The 21,532-nt window shown below is 46.1% G+C and overlaps 1 protein-coding gene across 1 annotated transcript; it reads left to right on the forward strand.

The window, feature by feature from the left end:
- Positions 1 to 11,891: 11,891 nt before the first annotated feature.
- LOC119295222 (receptor protein-tyrosine kinase CEPR2-like) lies at positions 11,892 to 17,670 on the forward strand. Its single transcript, XM_037573585.1, has 3 exons — positions 11,892 to 12,192; positions 14,389 to 16,990; positions 17,077 to 17,670. The coding sequence occupies exons 2-3, from the start codon at positions 14,470 to 14,472 to the stop codon at positions 17,451 to 17,453; spliced, it is 2,898 nt and encodes a 965-aa protein (XP_037429482.1). The 5' UTR covers positions 11,892 to 12,192; positions 14,389 to 14,469; the 3' UTR covers positions 17,454 to 17,670.
- Positions 17,671 to 21,532: the final 3,862 nt, after the last annotated feature.

Raw genomic sequence — 21,532 nt, forward strand, 5'->3', positions numbered from 1 at the left:
TCGGTTGCCTCCAGTGGTGGTGAGGTAAATGGGAAGGGGAGGCGGCGGCTAACATTTCCTTCGACCACCACCGGCAGTTACCCGCGAGTCAGTTTTGTTTCGAAATGTTTTTTTTGGTAAAATGAATTTGTTATCATAAACATTGCATGCATGATACATATAAATTGTATATTTATTCATAGGCATTTCTCAGGTTTCCCCTTAGAAAAGACATATCCCAGGACCCAGGTGGTAACGTTCCAGATGGCAACGGGGACGAAACCCATCGGGTTTTGCCTTCCTAAACCCATCCCCACGAGAAAATCGCAAACCCGTCCCCGTCCCCATCATTGTGCGCGGGGCTAGTTTTCCGCCCGTCCCCTAAACCCATCGGGTTTCGGGGAACCCACGGGGAACCCACGAGAAAATCAAAATATTTAAACAAACATAGTGACGACAAAGAACAACATTTGAATAGCAAAACAAGCACATTTCAGCAGCATAACGAGAGCAAATTTCAACAAAAACAATAGTAGATGGTTCAAGAGCTATATAGAGTTTATTTCAGCAGATTTAAACAACATACATAGTATATTTCAGAGGCAACAACATAAGATAAGTAGTAGCAACAATGATATCATTTCAGCAGCAACATAGTATATTTCAGCAGCAAAACAACAACAAATTTCAGCAGAATACTCAACAAATTTCAGCAGCAACATAAGCATATTTCAGCAACAAACAGGAGCATATTTCGGTCATACATTGTTCAACAAGATGTCCAATTATAGAAGTACTGAAATAGAAATCATGGTTCACACATCATGAGCACAAATGATACGAAATTGTCCAATACATAAGTTCTAAAATAGATTTTGTAGTTCACAAATCAATTTAAAGTGGTCATCATCATGGCATATTTCACATCTCCAGGCCTCCAAAAGACAATCTTCAAAGCATGACAATTCAGAGTGCCAAGTCCTATAGAAGATCAAAATTCACTGAAGCTAAAGTTAAATATGAAAAATATGCAGATTGGTATATGAAATGTGAAAGTACTTGTAATTCACCTGCATTCCCTCTTGAATGTCTTGAAGACAACTCCAAAAGCTTTGTCCATCTTCATTGTCAGCATCTATAAGAATGAAATAAGTAGTAATGAACATCTAATGAAACATTGCAGCAAGATAATGATAAACTATATGATGATATGTAAAGAAAGACACACCTTTATATTTGTTTCTTATCCAATCTTGTGAACACATCAAGGCCTCTAAGATTTCAGGGGTAAGACGACTACGGTGGTCACTTAGAACTCTACCACTTGTGCTGAATGCTGATTCTGAGGCAACCGTGCTGACTGGAGTTGCAAAAACATCACGTGCTAGCAGCCTCAGAGTTGGATAGCGTGTTCCAGAAACTTTCCACCAATCTAACACACTAAACTTATCTTTGGACAATGGAACTAGCTCATCTTTCAAGTAAAGGTCTAGTTCAGATTTCATCCTAAAAGATGGAGGCCTCTTTTGAGCAACACGTGCATTGAAGAGTGACATAAGGGCTGGAGCTTCCAAAGAAGAGAATGAGGAAGATGGTTGCCCATGATCATCATCACTCTCAAGATTGTACTCCTCCAACAATGTGCATATCTTGGCAATAATTCCATTAACATGGTCCTCACATTCTGGACTAGAAGGACTAATACCATGCAACATAGCAAAGCAAACAAGTAACATTTCATTTTTGTACCGAGGATCAAGAAGTGTAGCCATTCCCATTAGACCTTGAATATCAGTCCAATACTTGTTAAATTTCTCTTCCATGCTAAATGTCATGGCTTCTATCACCTCATTACCACAAGTTGACCATTGCCTCATATTCATTTTAATTTCACAAATCTTGGGAAAATAGATGTTGGCAGTTACATAATCTGTCCCGGAAAACATTTCAGTGATTTCAAAGAACAACCGCAGCCTTTCTACAACATCACTAGCAAATGCCCATTCTTCCTTAGTAGGGAGACTCTCGTATTGCTTCTCAACCTTCTGTTGGGGAATGTTGCAGAAAATAAAATTTTTCCTATGGTTTCATCAAGATCCATCTATGAGTTCATCTAAGCAACGAGTGATAGGAGAGAGATGCATCTACATACCACTTTGTAGATCGCATGCGGAAGCGTTCAAGAGAACGGGGTTGAGGTAGTCGTTCTCGTCGTGATCCTATCACCGGAGATCCTAGCGCCGAACGAACGACACCTCCGGGTTCAACACACATACGGTCAGTGTGACGTCTCCTCCGTCTTGATCCAGCAAGGGGGAAGGAGAGGTTGATGAAGATCCAGCAGCACGACGGCGTGCTGGTGGATGCAGCAGAACTCCGGCAGGGCTTCGCCAAGCTATTGCGGGAAGAGGAAGAGGTGTAGCAGGGGGAGGGAGGCGCCAAGACACAGGGTGCGGCTGCCCTCCCTCCCCCCTCCTTTATATAGGCCCCCAGGGGGGGCGCCGGCCCTGGGAGATCCAATCTCCCAAGGGGGGCGGCGGCCAGGGGGGTGGAGTGCCCCCCAAGGCATGTGGGGCGCGCCCCCCACCTAGGGTTTCCAACCCTAGGCGCAGGGGGGGCCCAAGGGGGGCGCAACAGCCCACTAGGGGCTGGTTCCCCTCCCACTTCAGCCCACGGGGCCCTCTGGGATAGGTGGCCCCACCCGGTGGACCCCCGAGACCCTTCCGGTGATCCCGATACAATACCGGGTGACCCCGAAACTTTCCCGATGGCCGAAACAGCACTTCCTATATATAATTCTTTACCTCCGGACCATTCCGGAACTCCTCGTGACGTCCGGGATCTCATCCGGGACTCCGAACAACATTCAGTTTGCTGCATACTCATATTCATACAACCCTAGCGTCACCGAACCTTAAGTGTGTAGACCCTACGGGTTCGGGAGACATGCAGACATGACCGAGACGGCTCTCCGGTCAATAACCAACAGCGGGATCTGGATACCCATGTTGGCTCCCACATACTCCTCGATGATCTCATCGGATGAACCACGATGTCAAGGATTCAAGCAACCCCGTATACTATTCCCTTTGTCAGACGGTATGTCACTTGCCCGAGATTCGATCGTCGGTATCCCAATACCTCGTTCAATCTCGTTACCGGCAAGTCACTTTACTCGTACCGTAATGCATGATCCCGTGACTAGACACTTGGTCACTTTGAGCTCATTATGATGATGCACTACCGAGTGGGCCCAGTGATACCTCCCCATAATGCGGAGTGACAAATCCCAGTCTCGATCCGTGTCAACCCAACAGACACTTTCGGAGATACCTGTAGTGCACCTTTATAGTCACCCATTTACGTTGTGATGTTTGGTACACCCAAAGCACTCCTACGGTATCCGGGAGTTACACGATCTCATGGTCTAAGGAAGAGATACTTGACATTGGAAAAGCTCTAGCAAAACAAACTACACGATCTTGAGCTATGCTTAGGATTGGGTCTTGTCCATCACATCATTCTCCTAATGATGTAATCCCGTTATCAACGACATCCAATGTCCATAGTCAGTAAACCATGACTATCTGTTGATCAACGAGCTAGTCAACTAGAGGCTCACTAGGGACATGTTGTGGTCTAAGTATTCACACGTGTATTACGATTTCCGGATAATACAATTATAGCATGAATAAAAGACAACTATCATGAACAAAGAAATATAATAAAAATCCTTTTATTATTGCCTCTAGGGCATATTTCCAACAGTCTCCCACTTGCACTAGAGTCAATAATCTAGTTACATTGTGATGAATTGAACACCCATAGAGTTCTGGTGTTGATCATGTTTTGCTCGCGGAAGAGGTTTAGTCAACGGATCTGCGACATTCAGATCCGTGTGTACTTTGCAAATATCTATGTCTCCATCTTGAACATTTTCATGGATGGAGTTGAAATGACGCTTGATGTGCCTGGTCTTCTTGTGAAACCTGGGCTCCTTGTCAAGGGCAATAGCTCCAGTGTTGTCACAGAAGAGAGTGATTGGCCCCGACGCATTGGGTATGACTCCTAGGTCGGTGATGAACTCCTTCATCCATATTGCTTCATGCGCTGCCTCCGAGGCTGCCATGTACTCCGCTTCACATGTAGATCCCGCCATGACGCTCTGCTTGCAACTGCACCAGCTCACTGCTCCACGATTCAACATATACACGCATCCGGTTTGTGACTTAGAGTCATCTAGATCTGTGTCGAAGCTAGTATCGACGTAACCCTTTACGACGAGCTCTTCGTCACCTCCATAAACGAGAAACATGTCCTTTGTCCTTTTCAGGTACTTCGGGATATTCTTGACCGCTGTCCAGTGTTCCTTGCCGGGATTACTTTGGTACCTTCCTACCAAACTTACGGCAAGGTTTACATCAGGTCTGGTACACAACATGGCATACATAATAGATCCTATGGCTGAGGCATAGGGGATGACACTCATCTCTTCTTTATCTTTTGCCGTGGTCGGGCATTGAGCCAAGCTCAATCTCACACCCTGTAATACAGGCAAGAACCCTTTCTTGGACTGATCCATTTTGAACTTCTTCAAAATCTTATCAAGGTATGTGCTTTGTGAAAGACCTATGAGGCATCTCGATCTATCCCTATAGATCTTGATGCCTAATATGTAAGCAACTTCTCCAAGGTCCTTCATTGAAAAACACTTATTCAAGTAGGCCTTAATGTTGTCCAAGAATTCTATATCATTTCCCATCAAAAGTATGTCATCTACATATAATATGAGAAATGCTACAGAGCTCCCACTCACTTTCTTGTAAACGCAGGCTTCTCCATAAGTCTGCATAAACCCAAACGCTTTGATCATCTCATTAAAGCGAATGTTCCAACTCCGAGATGCTTGCACCAGCCCATAAATGGATCGCTTGAGCTTGCATACTTTGTTAGCATTCTTAGGATCGAAAAAACATTCCGGCTGCATCATGTACAACTCTTCCTTAAGATAACTGTTAAGGAATGCCGTTTTGACGTCCATCTGCCATATCTCATAATCATAGTATGCAGCAATTGCTAACATGATTCAGACGGACTTAAGCTTCGCTACGGGAGAGAAAGTCTCATCGTAGTCAACCCCTTGAACTTGCCGATAACCCTTAGCGACAAGTCGAGCTTTATAGATGGTGACATTACCATCCGCGTCTGTCTTCTTCTTAAAGATCCATTTGTTTTCTATCGCTCACCGATCATCGGGCAAGTCAGTCAAAGTCCATACTTTATTTTCATACATGGATTCTATCTCGGATTGCATGGCTTCTAACCATTTGTTGGAATCTGGGCCCACCATCGCTTCTTCATAGTTCGAAGGTTCACCGTTGTCTAACAACATGATTTCCAGGACAGGGTTGCCATACCACTCTGGTGTGGAACGTGTCCTTGTGGACCTACGAAGTTCAGTAGCAACTTGATCCGAAGTACCTTGATCATCATCATTAATTTCCTCTCCAGTCGGTGTAGGCACCACAGGAACATTTTCCTGAGCTGCACTACTTTCCGGTTCAAGAGGTAGTACTTCATCAAGTTCTACTTTCCTCCCACTTACTCCTTTCGAGAGAAACTCTTTTTCCAGAAAGGATCCGTTCTTGGCAACAAAGATCTTGCCTTCGGATCTAAGATAAAAGGTATACCCAATGGTTTCCTTGGGGTATCCTATGAAGACACATTTTTCCGACTTGGGTTCGAGCTTTTCAGGTTGAAGTTTCTTGACATAAACATCGCATCCCCAAACTTTTAGAAACGACAGCTTAGGTTTCTTCCCTAACCATAATTCATACGGTGTCGTCTCAACGGATTTAGGCGGTGCCCTATTTAAAGTGAATGTAGCTGTCTCTAGAGCGTATCCCCAAGATGATAGCGGTAAATTGGTAAGAGACATCATAGATCGCACCATATCCAATAGAGTGCGATTACGATGTTCGGACACACCGTTACGCTGAGGTGTTCCAGGAGGCGTGAGTTGTGAAACGATTCCACATTTCCTTAAGTGTGTACCAAATTCGTGACTTAAATATTCTCCTCCATGATCTGATCGTAAGAATTTTATTCTTCGGTCACGTTGATTATCTACTTCATTCTGAAATTCCTTGAACTTTTCAAAGATCTCAGACTTGTGTTTCATCAAGTAGACATACCCATATCTACTTAAGTCATCAGTGAGAGTGAGAACATAACGATATCCTCCGCGAGCCTCAACGCTCATTGGACCACACACATTAGTATGTATGATTTCCAATAAGTTGGTTGCTCGCTCCATTGTTCCGAAGAACGGAGTCTTGGTCATTTTTCCCATGAGGCATGGTTCACATGTGTCAAATGATTCATAATCGAGAGACTCTAAAAGTCCATCAGCATGGAGCTTCTTCATGTGCTTGACACCAATGTGACCAAGGCGGCAGTGCCACAAGTATGTGGGACTATCGTTATCAACTTTACATCTTTTGGTATTCACACTATGAATATGTGTAACATTACGTTCGAGATTCATTAAGAATAAACCATTGACCATCAGGGCATGACCATAAAGCATATCTCTCATATAAATAGAACAACCATTATTCTCGGATTTAAATGAGTAGCCATCTCGTATTAAACGAGATCCAGATACAATGTTCATGCTCAAACTTGGCACTAAATAACAATTATTGAGATTTAAAACTAATCCCATAGGTAAATGTAGAGGTAGCGTGCCGACGGCGATCACATCGACCTTGGAACCATTCCCGACGCGCATCGTCACCTCGTCCTTCGCCAGTCTCCGCTTATTCCGCAGCTCCTGCTGTGAGTTACAAATATGAGCAACGGCACCAGTATCAAATACCCATGAGTTACTACGAGTACTGGTAAGGTACACATCAATTACATATATATCACATATACCTTTAGTGTTGCCGGCCTTCTTGTCCACTAAGTATTTGGGGCAGTTCCGCTTCCAGTGACCCTTCCCTTTGCAATAAAAACACTCAATCTCAGGCTTGGGTCCATTCTTTGACTTCTTCCCGCAACTGGCTTACCGGGCGCGGCAACATCTTTACCGTCCTTCTTGAAGTTCTTCTTACCCTTGCCCTTCTTGAACTTAGTGGTCTTATTGACCATCAACACTTGATGTTCTTTCTTGATTTCAACCTCTGCTGACTTCAGCATTGAAAATACTTCAGGAATGGTCTTTACCATCCCCTGCATATTGTAGTTCATCACAAAGCTCTTGTAGCTCGGTGGGAGCGACTGAAGGATTCTGTCAATGACCGCCTCGTCCGGAAGGTTGATCTCCAGCTGGGACAGGCGGTTGTGCAATCCAGACATTTTGAGTATGTGCTCACTGACAGAACTGTTTTTCTCCATCTTACAACTATAGAACTTGTCAGAGACTTCATATCTCTCGACCCGGGCATGAGCTTGAAAAACCATTTTCAGCTCCTTGAACATCTCATATGCTCTGTGTTGCTCAAAACGCTTTTGGAGCCCCGGTTCTAAGCTGTAAAGCATGCCGCACTGAACGAGGGAGTAATCATCAGCACGTGACTGCCAAGCATTCATAATGTCTTGGTTTTCTGAGATGGGTGCTTCACCTAGCGGTCCTTCTAGGACATATGCTTTCTTGGCTGCTATGAGGATAATCCTCAGGTTCCGGACCCAGTCCGAATAGTTGCTGCCATCATCTTTCAGCTTGGTTTTCTCTAGGAACGCGTTGAAGTTCATGTTGACATGAGCGTTGGCCATTTGATCCACAAGACATATTTTGCAAAGATTTTAGACTAAGTTCATGATAATTAAGTTCATCTAATCAAATTATTTAATGAACTCCCACTCAGATTTGACATCCCTCTAGTCATCTAAGTGTTACACGATCCGAGTCGAGTAGGCCGTGTCCGATCATCACGTGAGACGGACTAGTCATCATCGGTGAACATCTCCATGTTGATCGTATCTTCCATACGACTCATGTTCGACCTTTCGGTCTCTTGTGTTCCGAGGCCATGTCTGTACATGCTAGGCTCGTCAAGTTAACCCTAAGTGTTTATGCATGTGTAAAACTGTCTTACACCCGTTGTATGTGAACGTAAGGATCTATCACACCCGATCATCACGTGGTGCTTCGAAACGACGAACTTTAGAAACGGTGCACATTTAGGGAGAACACTTTCTTGAAATTATTATAAGGGATCATCTTATTTACTAACGCCGTTCTAAGTAAACAAGATGCATAAAACATAATAAACATCACATGCAATTATATAAAGTAGTGACATGATATGGCCAATATCATATAGCTCCTTCGATCTCCATCTTCGGGGCTCCATGATCATCTTCGTCACCGGCATGACACCCTGATCTCCATCATCATGATCTCCATCATCGTGCCTCCATGAAGTTGCTCGCCAACTATTACTTCTACTACTATAGCTAACGGTTTAGCAATAAAGTAAAGTAATTACATGGCGTTGAATCATTGACACACAGGTCATACAATAATTAAGACAACTCCTATGGCTCCTGCCAGTTGTCATACTCATCGACATGCAAGTCGTGATTCCTATTACAAGAACATGATCTCATACATCACAATATATCATTCATCATTCATCACAACTTCTGGCCATATCACATCACATGACAATTGCTACAAAAACAAGTTAGACGTCCTCTAATTGTTGTTGCATCTTTTACGTGGCTGCAATTGGGTTCTAGCAAGAACGTTTTCTTACCTACGAATAACCACAACGTGATTTTGTCAACTTCTATTTACCCTTCATAAGGACCCTTTTCATCGAATCCGCTCCAACTAAAGTAGGAGAGATAGACACCCGCTAGCCACCTTATGCAACTAGTGCATGTCAGTCGGTGGAACCTGTCTCACGTAAGCGTACGTGTAAGGTCGGTCCGGGCCGCTTCATCCCACAATACCGCTGAAGCAAGAAAAGACTAGTAGTGGCAAGCAAGTTGACAAGATCTACGCCCACAACAGATTTGTGTTCTACTCGTGCAATAGAGAACTACGCATAGACCTAGCTCATGATGCCACTGTTGGGGAACGTTGCAGAAAATAAAAATTTTCCTACGGTTTCACCAAGATCCATCTATGAGTTCATCTAAGCAACGAGTGATAGGAGAGATATGCATCTACATACCACTTTGTAGATCGCGTGCGGAAGCGTTCAAGAGAACGAGGTTGAGGTAGTCGTTCTCGTCGTGATCCTATCACCGGAGATCCTAGCGCCGAACGGACGGCACCTCCGCGTTCAACACACGTACGGTCAGCGTGACGTCTCCTCCGTCTTGATCCAGCAAGGGGGAATGAGAGGTTGATGAAGATCCAGCAGCACGACGGCGTGGTGGTGGATGCAGCAGAACTCCGGCAGGGCTTCGCCAAGCTATTGCGGGAGGAGGAAGAGGTGTAGCAGCGGGAGGGAGGCGCCAAGACACAGGGTGCGGCTGCCCTCCCTCCCCCCTCCTTTATATAGGCCCCCAGGGGGGCGCCGGCCTTGGGAGATCCAATCTCCCAAGGGGGGCGGCGGCCAGGGGGGTGGAGTGGCCCCCAAGGCATGTGGGGCGCGCTCCCCACCTAGGGTTTCCAACCCTAGGCGCAGGGGGGCCCAAGGGGGGCGCACCAGCCCACTAGGGGCTGGTTCCCCTCCCACTTCAGCCCACGGGGCCCTCCGGGATAGGTGGCCTCACCCGATGGACCCCCGGGACCCTTCCGGTGATCCCGGTACAATACCGGGTGACCCCGAAACTTTCCCGATGGCCGAAACAGCACTTCCTATATATAATTCTTTACCTCCGGACCATTCCGAAACTCCTCGTGATGTCCGGCATCTCATCCGGGACTCCGAACAACATTCGGTTTGCTGCATACTCATATTCATACAACCCTAGCGTCACCGAACCTTAAGTGTGTAGACCCTACGGGTTCGGGAGACATGCAGACATGACCGAGACGGCTCTCCGATCAATAACCAACAGCGGGATCTGGATACCCATGTTGGCTCCCACATACTCCTCGATGATCTCATCAGATGAACCACGATGTCGGGGATTCAAGCAACCCCGTATACTATTCCCTTTGTCAGACGATATGTCACTTGCCCGAGATTCGATCGTCGGTATCCCAATACCTCGTTCAATCTCGTTACCGGCAAGTCACTTTACTCGTACCGTAATGCATGGTCCCGTGACCAGACACTTGGTCACTTTGAGCTCATTATGATGATGCACTACTGAGTGGGCCTAGTGATACCTCCCCGTAATGCGGAGTGACAAATCTCAGTCTCGATCTGTGTCAACCCAACAGACACTTTCGGAGATACCTGTAGTGCACCTTTATAGTCACCCATTTGCGTTGTGATGTTTGGTACACCCAAAGCACTCCTACGGTATCCGGGAGTTACACGATCTCATGGTCTAAGGAAGAGATACTTGACATTGGAAAAGCTCTAGCAAAACGAACTACACGATCTTGAGCTATGCTTAGGATTGGGTCTTGTCCATCACATCATTCTCCTAATGATGTGATCCCGTTATCAACGACATCCAATGTCCATAGTCAGGAAACCATGACTATCTGTTGATCAACGAGCTAGTCAACTAGAGGCTCACTAGGGACATGTTGTGATCTAAGTATTCACACGTGTATTACGATTTCCGGATAATACAATTATAGCATGAATAAAAGACAACTATCATGAACAAAGAAATATAATAATAATCCTTTTATTATTGCCTCTAGGGCATATTTCCAACACCTTCTTTAATCGCTCAAATACAACCTTATATGGTAGAGCCACACTAAGCATTGTGAAAGTTGAATTCTACCTAGTCTTACAATCAAGTATTAATCTTCTTGTTATTTTGACCTTTTGAAACTTAGCAATTTCCTCAAACTTCTCTATTCGTTTTGGTGAGGCAATCCAAAAAGTTATACTATCTCTAATCTTTTCAATTGCTGGTTTCATAGCATCTAAGCCATCTTTGACAATTAAATTTAGAATGTGGGCACAACAACGCATGTGAGTCAAGGTACCTTGCAACATGAGTTTGTCCTTCCCTATCCTCTTCACCAACAAGTCAATTGTCTTGTCATTTGAAGAACAATTGTCAACAATCACCGTTGATAGCTTCTCATCAAGATTCCAAGATATCAATGATTCATGAAGTTCTTCGGCTATAACTTCAGCGGTGTGAGGAGCTGGCACATAAATAAACCTACAAATGCAATGAATATATGTTATACAACAGCATATGTTGATAAAAACAACACCAAAAAATTTACTACAGCATCATATGTTGATAAAAACAACACCAAACAATTTACTACAACAGCAAATGTTGATAAAAACAACACCAAACAATTTACTATAGCAGCAAATGTATAAAAACAACACCAAACAATGTACTACAGCAGCAACTATCAATACAAACAACACCAAACAAAGAACTACAACAGCAAACAATGTACTATAGCATCATATACCTCATGATAACACTCCTAAGTTTCCAAGAGTCATCAATGAAATGGCCTGTGATTGCCATGTATCCTTTCTTTTGATTGTCAGCCGTCCATAAATCAGTAGTGATAGCCACTCTTGATCGTTTTGCAACCATGTACTCGATAGCCTTCTTCTTTTCAATTTTGTAAGCGTCCTGAATATCCTTCCTATGAATAAAGAGGTGACAATCAGACATTTAAGATATTAAACAAAACATAGCAAGCAACAACCTCCGCCCCTCGCTTCCTTTCCCTTACCTTCGCTCGTGTCCCACCCATCATCACCGGCCAACAATCCGAAAATATTGCTCTGCCCCCTGTGCCCAGATACTGACCTCTGCATTTATGTATTTATGTATCTACTCAGCACATCTCGTCTGTGCATCATTGCCGCCCACAAAAGACATGACTCCCAGCAGCCGCCTGAAATAGCAAGCTCTTCTTCCACCTAGCGCAGAGCTCCCTCCCTCTCCTGTCCATCTCAGCTTCTCCTCTGATCTTCCTTCCTGCTTCCTCGCGCCCAGCTTCGTGAGCTCTGGTTCCTTTGGCTGTCTGCTTTTCCATTTGATGAGAATTCTTGGAGGGCGGGGACAAAAGAAGAAGAAGGCCAAGTTCGGTTCAGAAAAGCGTTCGAGCAGAGTGGGATCGAGTTGAGCAGATGCTGAGAGGTATATGGGTTCGAGCTGTACTCTGTTACTCTGTTTTGTTTCATGGATTTGCATTCTCGTTGGTGTCGTAGAGTTCCTTCCACATGTCGTTATTTAGCTGACAGGGTCCTTGTTGCTGCTTACACAATCTAATAACTATCATGTTTACCTTTCTCCGTGTCAACCATCGCCAGTTTTTGCTATAGAGGACTCGGTTAGCAGATTACCCATTCCATTTTTTCTAAGTTATGTTAACGCCATGACAGTTTGTCGAGTTTTCCCCCCTATGTTTCTTTTTCCACTTCAGAAAATATAGTGGACAACTCGACATTGAAATGAAGGGTTTCTGAAGTAACCTCATTCCTTCATAGCAACTGATCTGGCAACTCTAAATGTTTCTTCATTGTAACGAACCCATATCCCCGTGAAAATGGACTTTTTTTCTTCTCATAATTAGGGCCCCAAAAGACCACCAAATTCATCTTTGTACAATCAGGATTTAAAACATTTATGGCTTTCAGAAAACCACCGGCAGGAGTTATTTTTCATCAATTGAAATTCAGATGAATGATCCATGAAGCTTTTTGGATGGTTTCTAATCCAAAGCGCACACGTCCAAGCATTTTATCGAGGATAGATGGCCAAATATACCAGTTATAAAGCACAACAAATACATGTATATGTTTTTTTACTTATGATTTAAATAGGTAGGCATTTAGGGCCAAGTACCAGGTAGGAGACGAGCAAAAAAAAAGTACCAGGTAGGAGACCTATTCAAAAAATAGTTTCCTTCAAAAAAGATTGTACTAGTTTAACCTCAGTTTTTTTTCGGCAGTTCAAATTTTTTGAGTTAGTTTGTGTAAGAGATGTTCATAGAAACTATCGTGGTTCAGTCGCAACAAAAAAAAACTATCATGGTAACTGTTTTTTTTAAAAATCATCATCACCAGTTTCCGATTGTTGATAGAAAATGAAATATGCATGCTGAAAATATTTTTTTTTCTTAATTTGACAAGTCAAGAAAATTAACCAACTAATAGAGGACCATTGCCCTAGCTCCAAAAGTGGCAGATTAGTTGTCAAGTTTCCGATTCCAAAGAATTGTACAACCGGTCTATGGAATTCTCAATAAAATTATATCCTCCACATAGAATCCAAGACCACAAGCATTTGTAATATCCATGACCATGAGTTAGGTAATTCAGTCTTGAGACAAAATGAGTTGGGCTATTTCTTTTTCCAAAATAATAACATGCGTATATATTCCCAAAGTGGATTTAATTCGCTGGCCAATAAGTTTTCCTTTACAGGTCGGTCATATCGTGTCATTTATAAGTTCCACTGGTTATCCCTCGAAGCACCACAGGTTTTTGCCCACGTGTCATGTTGCACACACAAGCCGCACAAAAACAGCAAGTGGTGAAGCATAAACCCACTGAAATTGCCTTGACCACTTTTCTTCCCGGTGTGTGCATTTCATCATCTGACCCCATTACATCTTGGCAAGTGCTCTGCCTTTTTTTGCCCCCATTACCTGGTTAATTTAGTGGAGAAAATAGTTGATGTGTCATGCTTGGCGATCCAGTGCAGTTTTGGCCCTGGTTAAAATGAGAGGGAAACAGGGGAGGGAGTGGATGGTGGTAGCTGGGAGGTCATCTTCTCTGGAACATGTACGTAGTAATTAACAGACCAAAGCAACTTTGGGATGTCCAAATCAGATGCCAATTATACAATGTTCTGAGGGCCAGTTAACTGTTTGAGGCTGACATTGGCTTTGTCCTGTGATCTTGTGCATGAGACAAAGATTCCACTCCAAAAAGAAGTCTCTTGAGGCCTTGGAGCCTTTCTTCTTCCCTTTTTTGTTGGTTTTATCTGAAGAGACAAGAGAGGTATGATTAGCAAATAGTAGGGCAGACATATATAGTGCACACACATATCCATTAATGTACAGTGAGGAATGAATATACAAAGCACTCCTAAGTACAAGTGCCATGACAAGAATGCCGATGGTTAAGGTGTGAGTTTATTTTTTTCCGATTAATGCCATTTCAGAGAGTGTTTGTATTTTTCAGACAAACCATTTCAGAGAGTGTTTGTATTTTTCAGACAAAAAATATCCATTTCAGAGAATATACAAAGCACTCCTAAGTAGTACAAGTGTCATGACAAAAATGCTGATCTGTTAACTAACAAGTTTCATCTCTTGCAATTTTTCAGGTCTTCCAAAGCAGAATCCTGGGCAATACTAAATACCCATGTAATCAGTTCTTTCCAGATTTGCCAATACCAATCTTTGCAATGAGAATACACATCCTATTCTGCCTCCATCTCACCATACTCCTCTCCCTCTCTGTGAGCTCAACCAGCCAAACTGATCCCCAAACCGAGGCACTTCTCCAGTTCAAGACCAGCTTAGCTGACCCTCTGAACTATCTTCAGACATGGACAAACGCCACGCCCCCGTGCCAGTTCCATGGCATCCAGTGCAACGCAGGTTTGGTGACTGAGATCGCGCTGTCGAGCATGAACCTCTCCGGCACGATCTCACCGTCCATCGCCGCGCTCAGCGGCCTGGAGCGGCTCGATCTGGACACCAATTCATTGTCAGGAGCTGTACCTTCTGAGCTGATCAGCTGCACCCAGCTCCGGTTCCTGAACCTTTCCTGGAACACCCTGACCGGAGAGCTGCCGGATTTCTCGTCCCTGACGGTGCTAGAGAGCCTCGACGTCGCGAACAATGGCTTCTCGCGCCGGTTTCCGGCGTGGGTGGGCGACATGACCGGCCTGGTGTACCTCAGCATCGGCTGCAACAACTACGATCAAGGGGAGATGCCTCCCAGCATTGGGAACCTCAAGAACCTGACGTATCTGTACCTGTCGAACTGCAGCTTGAGAGGGACGATACCCGACTCCGTCTTCGAGCTGACCCTGCTGGAAACGCTGGATTTGTCCTTGAACAATCTCGCCGGCGAGATCCCGAGGGCCATCGGCAACCTCAAGAAAGTGTGGAAGATCGAGCTGTACAAGAACAGCCTCACCGGCGAGCTCCCGCCGGAGCTTGGCAGGCTCGCGGAGCTGCGGGAGATCGACGTCTCCCGTAACCAGATCAGCGGCGGCATCCCGGCAGCATTCGCCAAGCTCAAGAACTTGGAGGTGATCCAGCTGTACCGGAACAACCTGTCCGGGGCGATCCCGGCCGAGTGGGCCGAGCTCCGGTCCCTGAAGAGCATCTCCGTCTACGAGAACCGTTTCGCCGGCGAGTTCCCGGCGAACTTCGGCCGGTTCTCGTCGCTCGACAGCGTGGACATCTCCGAGAACGGATTCGTCGGGCCGTTCCCGAGGCACCTCTGCAACGGCAAGAGCCTCCAGTTCCTTCTCGCCCTGCAGAACGGCTTCTCCGGCGAGGTCCCGGAGGAGTACTCGGCGTGCCAAACTCTGCAAAGGTTCCGGATCAACAAGAACCAGCTCACCGGCAGCATCCCCGAGAGGTTGTGGGGGCTCCCCGCCGTGACGATCATCGACGTATCGGACAACGGGTTCACCGGGACCATATCGCCGCTGATCGGCGAGGCGCAGAATCTGAACCAGCTCTGGGTCCAGAACAACAGGCTCAGTGGCACGATCCCGGCGGAAACCGGCCGGCTCGGGCAGCTCCAGAAGCTCTACCTGTCCAACAACTCGTTCTCGGGGACAATACCCTGGCAGATTGGGAACTTGGCACAGCTGACGGCGCTGCACCTGGAAGACAATGCATTGGGTGGCGCATTGCCCGCTGATATCGGCAGCTGCTCCAGGCTCGTCGAGATCGACGTCTCCGGGAACGAGCTCACGGGGCCGATCCCCGCTTCGCTGTCGCTGCTGGCGTCTCTGAACTCACTCAACATGTCACGCAATGTCATCACCGGGATGATCCCGGCCCAGCTTCAGGCGCTGAAGCTGAGCTCCGTCGACTTCTCGGCGAACCGGCTTACCGGCAGCGTGCCGCCCGGGCTGCTCGTGATCGCCGGCGACGAGGCGTTTGCCGGGAATCCCGGTCTCTGCGTCCATGGTTGGTCTGAGCTCGGCGCGTGCAATACGGACGACCACCACAGGGACGGCCTGGCGAGGAGATCGCTTGTCGTCCTGCCGGTCATTGTGTCCGTGATGGTGCTGCTTGTGGTTGGCATACTGTTCGTGAGCTACAGAAGCTTCAAGCTCGAGGAGCAGAGGAGGAGGGACCTGGAGCGCGGCGACGGGTGCGACCAGTGGAAGCTGGAGTCGTTCCACCCGCCGGAGCTGGACGCCGAAGAGATATGCGGCGTCGGGGAGGAGAACCTCGTCGGGTCGGGCGGCACGGGGCGCGTGTACCGGCTTCAGCTCAAGGACGGCGGCGGCACGGTAGCCGTGAAGCGGCTGTGGAAGGGCGACGCGGCGCGGGTCATGGCCGCGGAGATGTCCATCCTCGGTACGATCCGGCACCGGAATGTCCTCAAGCTCCACGCCTGCCTGTCGCGCGGCGAGCTCAACTTCATCGTGTACGAGTACATACCGCGGGGCAACCTGTGCCAGGCTCTCCGCCGGGAGGCCAAGGGCGGCGGCGGCGAGCCCGAGCTCGACTGGCCGCGGCGGTGCAAGGTCGCGCTCGGCGCCGCCAAGGGGCTCATGTACCTCCACCACGACTGCACACCGGCGGTCATCCACCGCGACATCAAGTCCACCAACATACTTCTCGACGAGGACTACGAGGCCAAGATCGCCGACTTCGGCATCGCCAGAGTCGCCGCCGGGAACTCCGAGGAGTTCAGCTGCTTCGCCGGAACCCACGGCTACCTCGCTCCCGGTGAGTCCGACATTTATATTGTCTATCCAGTTCATTAACCATGTTAGTGAGCTTCAGCTTACAAATTCTCCGTGCCATTTCCTCAGAGCTCGCCTACTCTCTCAAAGTGACGGAGAAGACGGACGTGTACAGCTTCGGCGTCGTGCTGATGGAGCTGGTCACCGGCCGGAGCCCGATCGACGCGCGCTTCGGCGAGGGCAAGGACATCGTGTTCTGGCTGTCGAGCAAGCTCGGCGCGCAGAGACTGGACGACGTCGTGGACCCGCGCCTCGCAGCGTCGTCCGCCAAGGGCAAGGAGGAGATGCTCAGGGTACTCAAGATCGCCATGCTCTGCACTACCAAGCTGCCGGCCGGGCGGCCGGCAATGAGGGACGTGGTGAACATGCTCACGGACGCGTGCGCGGGGTCCTGTAGCCCGCGTGGTAACCCGCCGGTGTGGAGCTGCAGCAAAAGCGCGCGCTGAATTTTATTAGAGTAGATTCTGACTCCGGGGTGCCACCGTCTTATCTCTGCTTTTGTAACCAAATTCTGATGTGATCTTTGTGGTGTATTTAGTAGGGTCATATGTTTGCAGGTATATATACTGTCAAGTATTTGCGACCATATTTTGGGTGGATAATGAAGTGTTTTAGACTTGATGATGATGTAGATGTAAAAAAAATTATCAGGTTTTTACTCTAGATGTAAAATACATCATCAAGTGATGCAAATATACATCACCGGAAGCTGCCCGAGTAAAGGGTCGCGCTAACTGTCACACGTGTGGCAGGAAGGGAGACGCACCACACGTCTCTAATGTAAATAGATTGCCACGTCATCGCATGCATGCATGCAGAAATCTTTTTGGATTTTTAGTTTTTAAAATGTTTTATCTCTTAAACGAAAAATCCGATTGAAAATCCGTTTTCACCATGAAATCCCTCGCGATGAGATCTTCGAAACTAGATCCCATGTTGATATATTTTGATGAAATTTTTTTTGAATTAAAAGTTGTCATGTCTATTGCATATGAATTGCCATGATGTTTACACTGAAGTTGCCATGATATGTTTCAGCTATTTTCTTCTACATTTAAAAGTAAATTTTGACATTTATAAAACGGGGAATTAAGAAACTAGACTTGCCATGAACCATAAACTAAAATTGTCATGATACATGCACATAAAATTGCCATGGTTCATACAAAAAATAATTTTCATGGTCAAAGTACTGGAGTTGCCATCATCAAAATACTAAAATTGTCATGATCTACAAACTAAAATTGCCACATGGCAACTTTAGTTTAAGCCCTATGGCAACTGCAGTGTAAACATCGTGGCAACTTCTGGCAAAAAAAAATTCGTCGAAACATATCAACATGGGGTCTAGTTTTGAAGATCTCGTCGAGAAGGATTTAATGGTGAAAACGGATTTTTAGTTCGCTTTTTTATTTAGGAGATACAACATTTTTAAGCCGAAAACCAAAAAAAATTCTGCTGATGTCATCTATTCATACGTGGCAAAATGAGTGGTGATGGAGGCGTGTGAGCGATGTGCAAACGCCCACATGTGTGGGCGTTAACATTTCCGCGAGTAAAATGTGAGCAGCCCAACCGCCACGTGGTGTCTTCCCGTCGTGTGCCCGCCTTGTCGCCACCCGCTAAACCCCGTGGACAGCTCCCCCGACCCGCAATTGCCACCGCACCTCCGCCACACCTCGCCATGGCCGCCCCCGCTTCTTCTTCCGCGGCAGCCGCCGCCTCCTCATCGGCCTCGAATCCTACAGCTTCGCCATGGATCAAGCCAATTCAGCCGCGAATCCACCACCACTGCCCGACGGCGCCATGGATCCGGCCGGATTCAACATCAAGGGACTGCCGCCACTCGATCACGAGCCACCATGGCCGTCTCCATGGGAGCCCCGACCTCTGCGTCTCCCGGACCATTTCCTCCACAGCAGCCATGGTGACGGCGGCTGGTGGTGCGCTGCGCTATGCTACGCTCGACTTTCCCATGGTACTGCTTATGCACGCCGCGGTGACCAGCCTCATGGCACATCGATTGAATTCATCCAGGGCTGCTATTTTACATCATCTGTTGGAGCGGCTGCCGTGCGGCTGCTATTTTACATCATCCATTGGAGTTGGACGTTTTTGGTGTTGTAAAGAAATCATTTTTTAGTGATGTAAATTTTACGCCAATCATTTTTTGATGATGTATTTTATATCATCTATTGAATATGCTCTTAGGCCAGTATATCTGGACGAGCTGGGTGCAAATGGTCCGAGCAAGAGCGGATAGTGGGGCAACAAAAACACAAAGCCATTTCCTTTCAAACTTTTCTTTATAAGACGTCTTATTTGAGAGAGACATTTTGGAGGCCGAGCTCCATGGAGGCTTTTATTTTTAAAAATTTCAAATTCAAATTTTTATGGTTCAAAAAATTCTGAAAAAAATATGCACGTATGTAAGGATGTAACCCACATGTGTGTAAAATTTCATGATGAAATACCTTGAGTTGCGACCTGTAAAAAAAGACAAATTCATGGCCTGAGAGGATGAATAGTATCATGTGTTAAACAGCCCGAGATTTGTCTTTTTCGCACAACCCTCATTTCAATGTACCCCCTCTGATTCTTTTTAGTTTACATATAAGATTTGGTCAAAGTCAAACTATATAAAGTTTGACTAGCTTTGTAGAAGAAAATATCAACATTCACACTATGAAATCAATATTATTAGATGCATGATGAAATTAATTTTCATAACATATGTTTAGTATTGTAGATGTTAATATTTTTTACTATAAAGTTGGTCAAACTTTACAATGCTTGACTTTGACCAAATCTTATATGCAGACTACAAAGAAATGGAGGGAGTATTTTGAGCTGAAAATTTACACACATGTATGTTATGCCTTCATTTATATCTGTATTTTTTTCCTTGAATTTTTTGAAATGTAAAAATATGATTTTTGATGAAATTTAAAATTTGAATTTGGAGGCCGAGCTCCAAATGGGATTTTTTTTGAACCAGGCATGACCCCTTTCCATTACTTTGACATATCGGAAATACAACGTCCAGGTCTTAAGGAAACTGGAAAGGGGAAAGCGAGTTCGAGACAACACTGGAAAACCCACTGCGAGCACTCGTCATTGAGTAGCTCGCCATGGGGCGAAAATCCAGTGCCATCTAAAACCACCTATCCTAACCAGAACAAACGGAGGTGTCCGTAGATAATCTCCAACCAAGGGAAAGGGCTCACAGTTTGAGCAGAGAACATAGCCCACGCAGGAGCAAACATGCCAACGCAAATAGAACTGAAAAGGCAAAAGCTACATGAAAGCTTATGAAGGCATATCAACAGCAGCATCCTCAGTCCATCGCCGTTTCAGCTGGGGCCGCACAGATCCTCATCATGTAAGCTGCGTTGGTTTTGAGCATCTTGGTGCCGCGCTCCATCGCCTCGCGATCAGCTCCCTCCATCAGGCCTGCCCAATAGTTCATATAACCACAAGCAGAGAAAACCACATCAAAAGGGGTTCTCAGTTTCTTGTATTCAAATGTGGCCCGATTACGACAATTCCACATAGCCCAACATATCGCAGCAAGGCCAAAGGTATAGAATTTAGAATCATCAGGTAAGAAGATATAGCACCAGGAAAAATACTGCCACAGGTTATCGGGGCACAAATCTGTGCCGAAGACACATCCCACCGTCCTCCAAACTACCCTCGCAACTGGGCAGGTGAAGAAGAGGTGTTGAGAGGTTTCCCTACCCAGACAGAAGGAGCACTTCAGGTTACCAGCCCAGTTACGTCTTTTCATGACATCACGTGTCAGCACAGCATCTTGGAATAATTGCCAAAGGAAGATTTGAATCTTGAGTGGGAGCTTAGCTTGCCAAACCCAACTATAACTACATCCAGCGAGGCGACTTTCCAGGTGAGTATACATAGACTTGGTTGTGAAGCGCTTGTTCTTTCCAAGGTTCCAAACAACCTGGTCTGGTTAATCAGATATCGCCCAGGAATTCACAATCTGCTTAACCTCTTCTCATTGCTTTACCAGCAGAGGATGCAAGCGTCTTCTAAAGAAATTTGGGTTCACATTGCCCCTAACTTTGGCCACTGTGATCTCTTGATCATTACAGATGTCATATAACTCTGGGAACTTGTCCTGCAGAGGAGGATTCCCCCTCAATAGGATAAATCCACAGCCTTGCCAGGTTGCCAGGTTTCGGGGTCACCCCCTCCCAGCAATGTAGTGTTCTTTTACTTTCATAATGGCTTTACAACTCAGTGAATCACCAAATCTACTTCGAACCGAGGCAACAGAGTCTTTTTTCAAGTACTTGGCCCGGATAACATCCTGCCAAAGCCCTTGTTGTGTCTCAAGTTTCCACCACCATTTGGCCAGCAAACTAATATTATGTTTATGGAGGTCTTTCACCCCCAAACCCCCTTTATTCTTTGATCTACAAACCCTGGTCCATTTAACAAGGTGGTATCATTTCCCGCCGTTGTTTTCTTGCCAGAAAAACTTTTTCTGATGTTTGTCAAG

The sequence above is a fragment of the Triticum dicoccoides genome, chromosome 4B (assembly GCF_002162155.2).
Source record: "Triticum dicoccoides isolate Atlit2015 ecotype Zavitan chromosome 4B, WEW_v2.0, whole genome shotgun sequence".
NCBI classification, from domain to species: Eukaryota; Viridiplantae; Streptophyta; class Magnoliopsida; order Poales; family Poaceae; genus Triticum; species Triticum dicoccoides.

What these genes read in the sequence shown, in the direction of transcription:
- LOC119295222 (XM_037573585.1), top strand. Translation starts at nt 14,470, where the DNA reads ATGAGAATACACATCCTATTCTGCCTCCATCTCACCATACTCCTCTCC. An exon ending in CCACGGCTACCTCGCTCCCG is followed by an intron (nt 16,991 to 17,076) that starts GTGAGTCCGACA and finishes CCATTTCCTCAG; the next exon opens with AGCTCGCCTACTCTCTCAAA.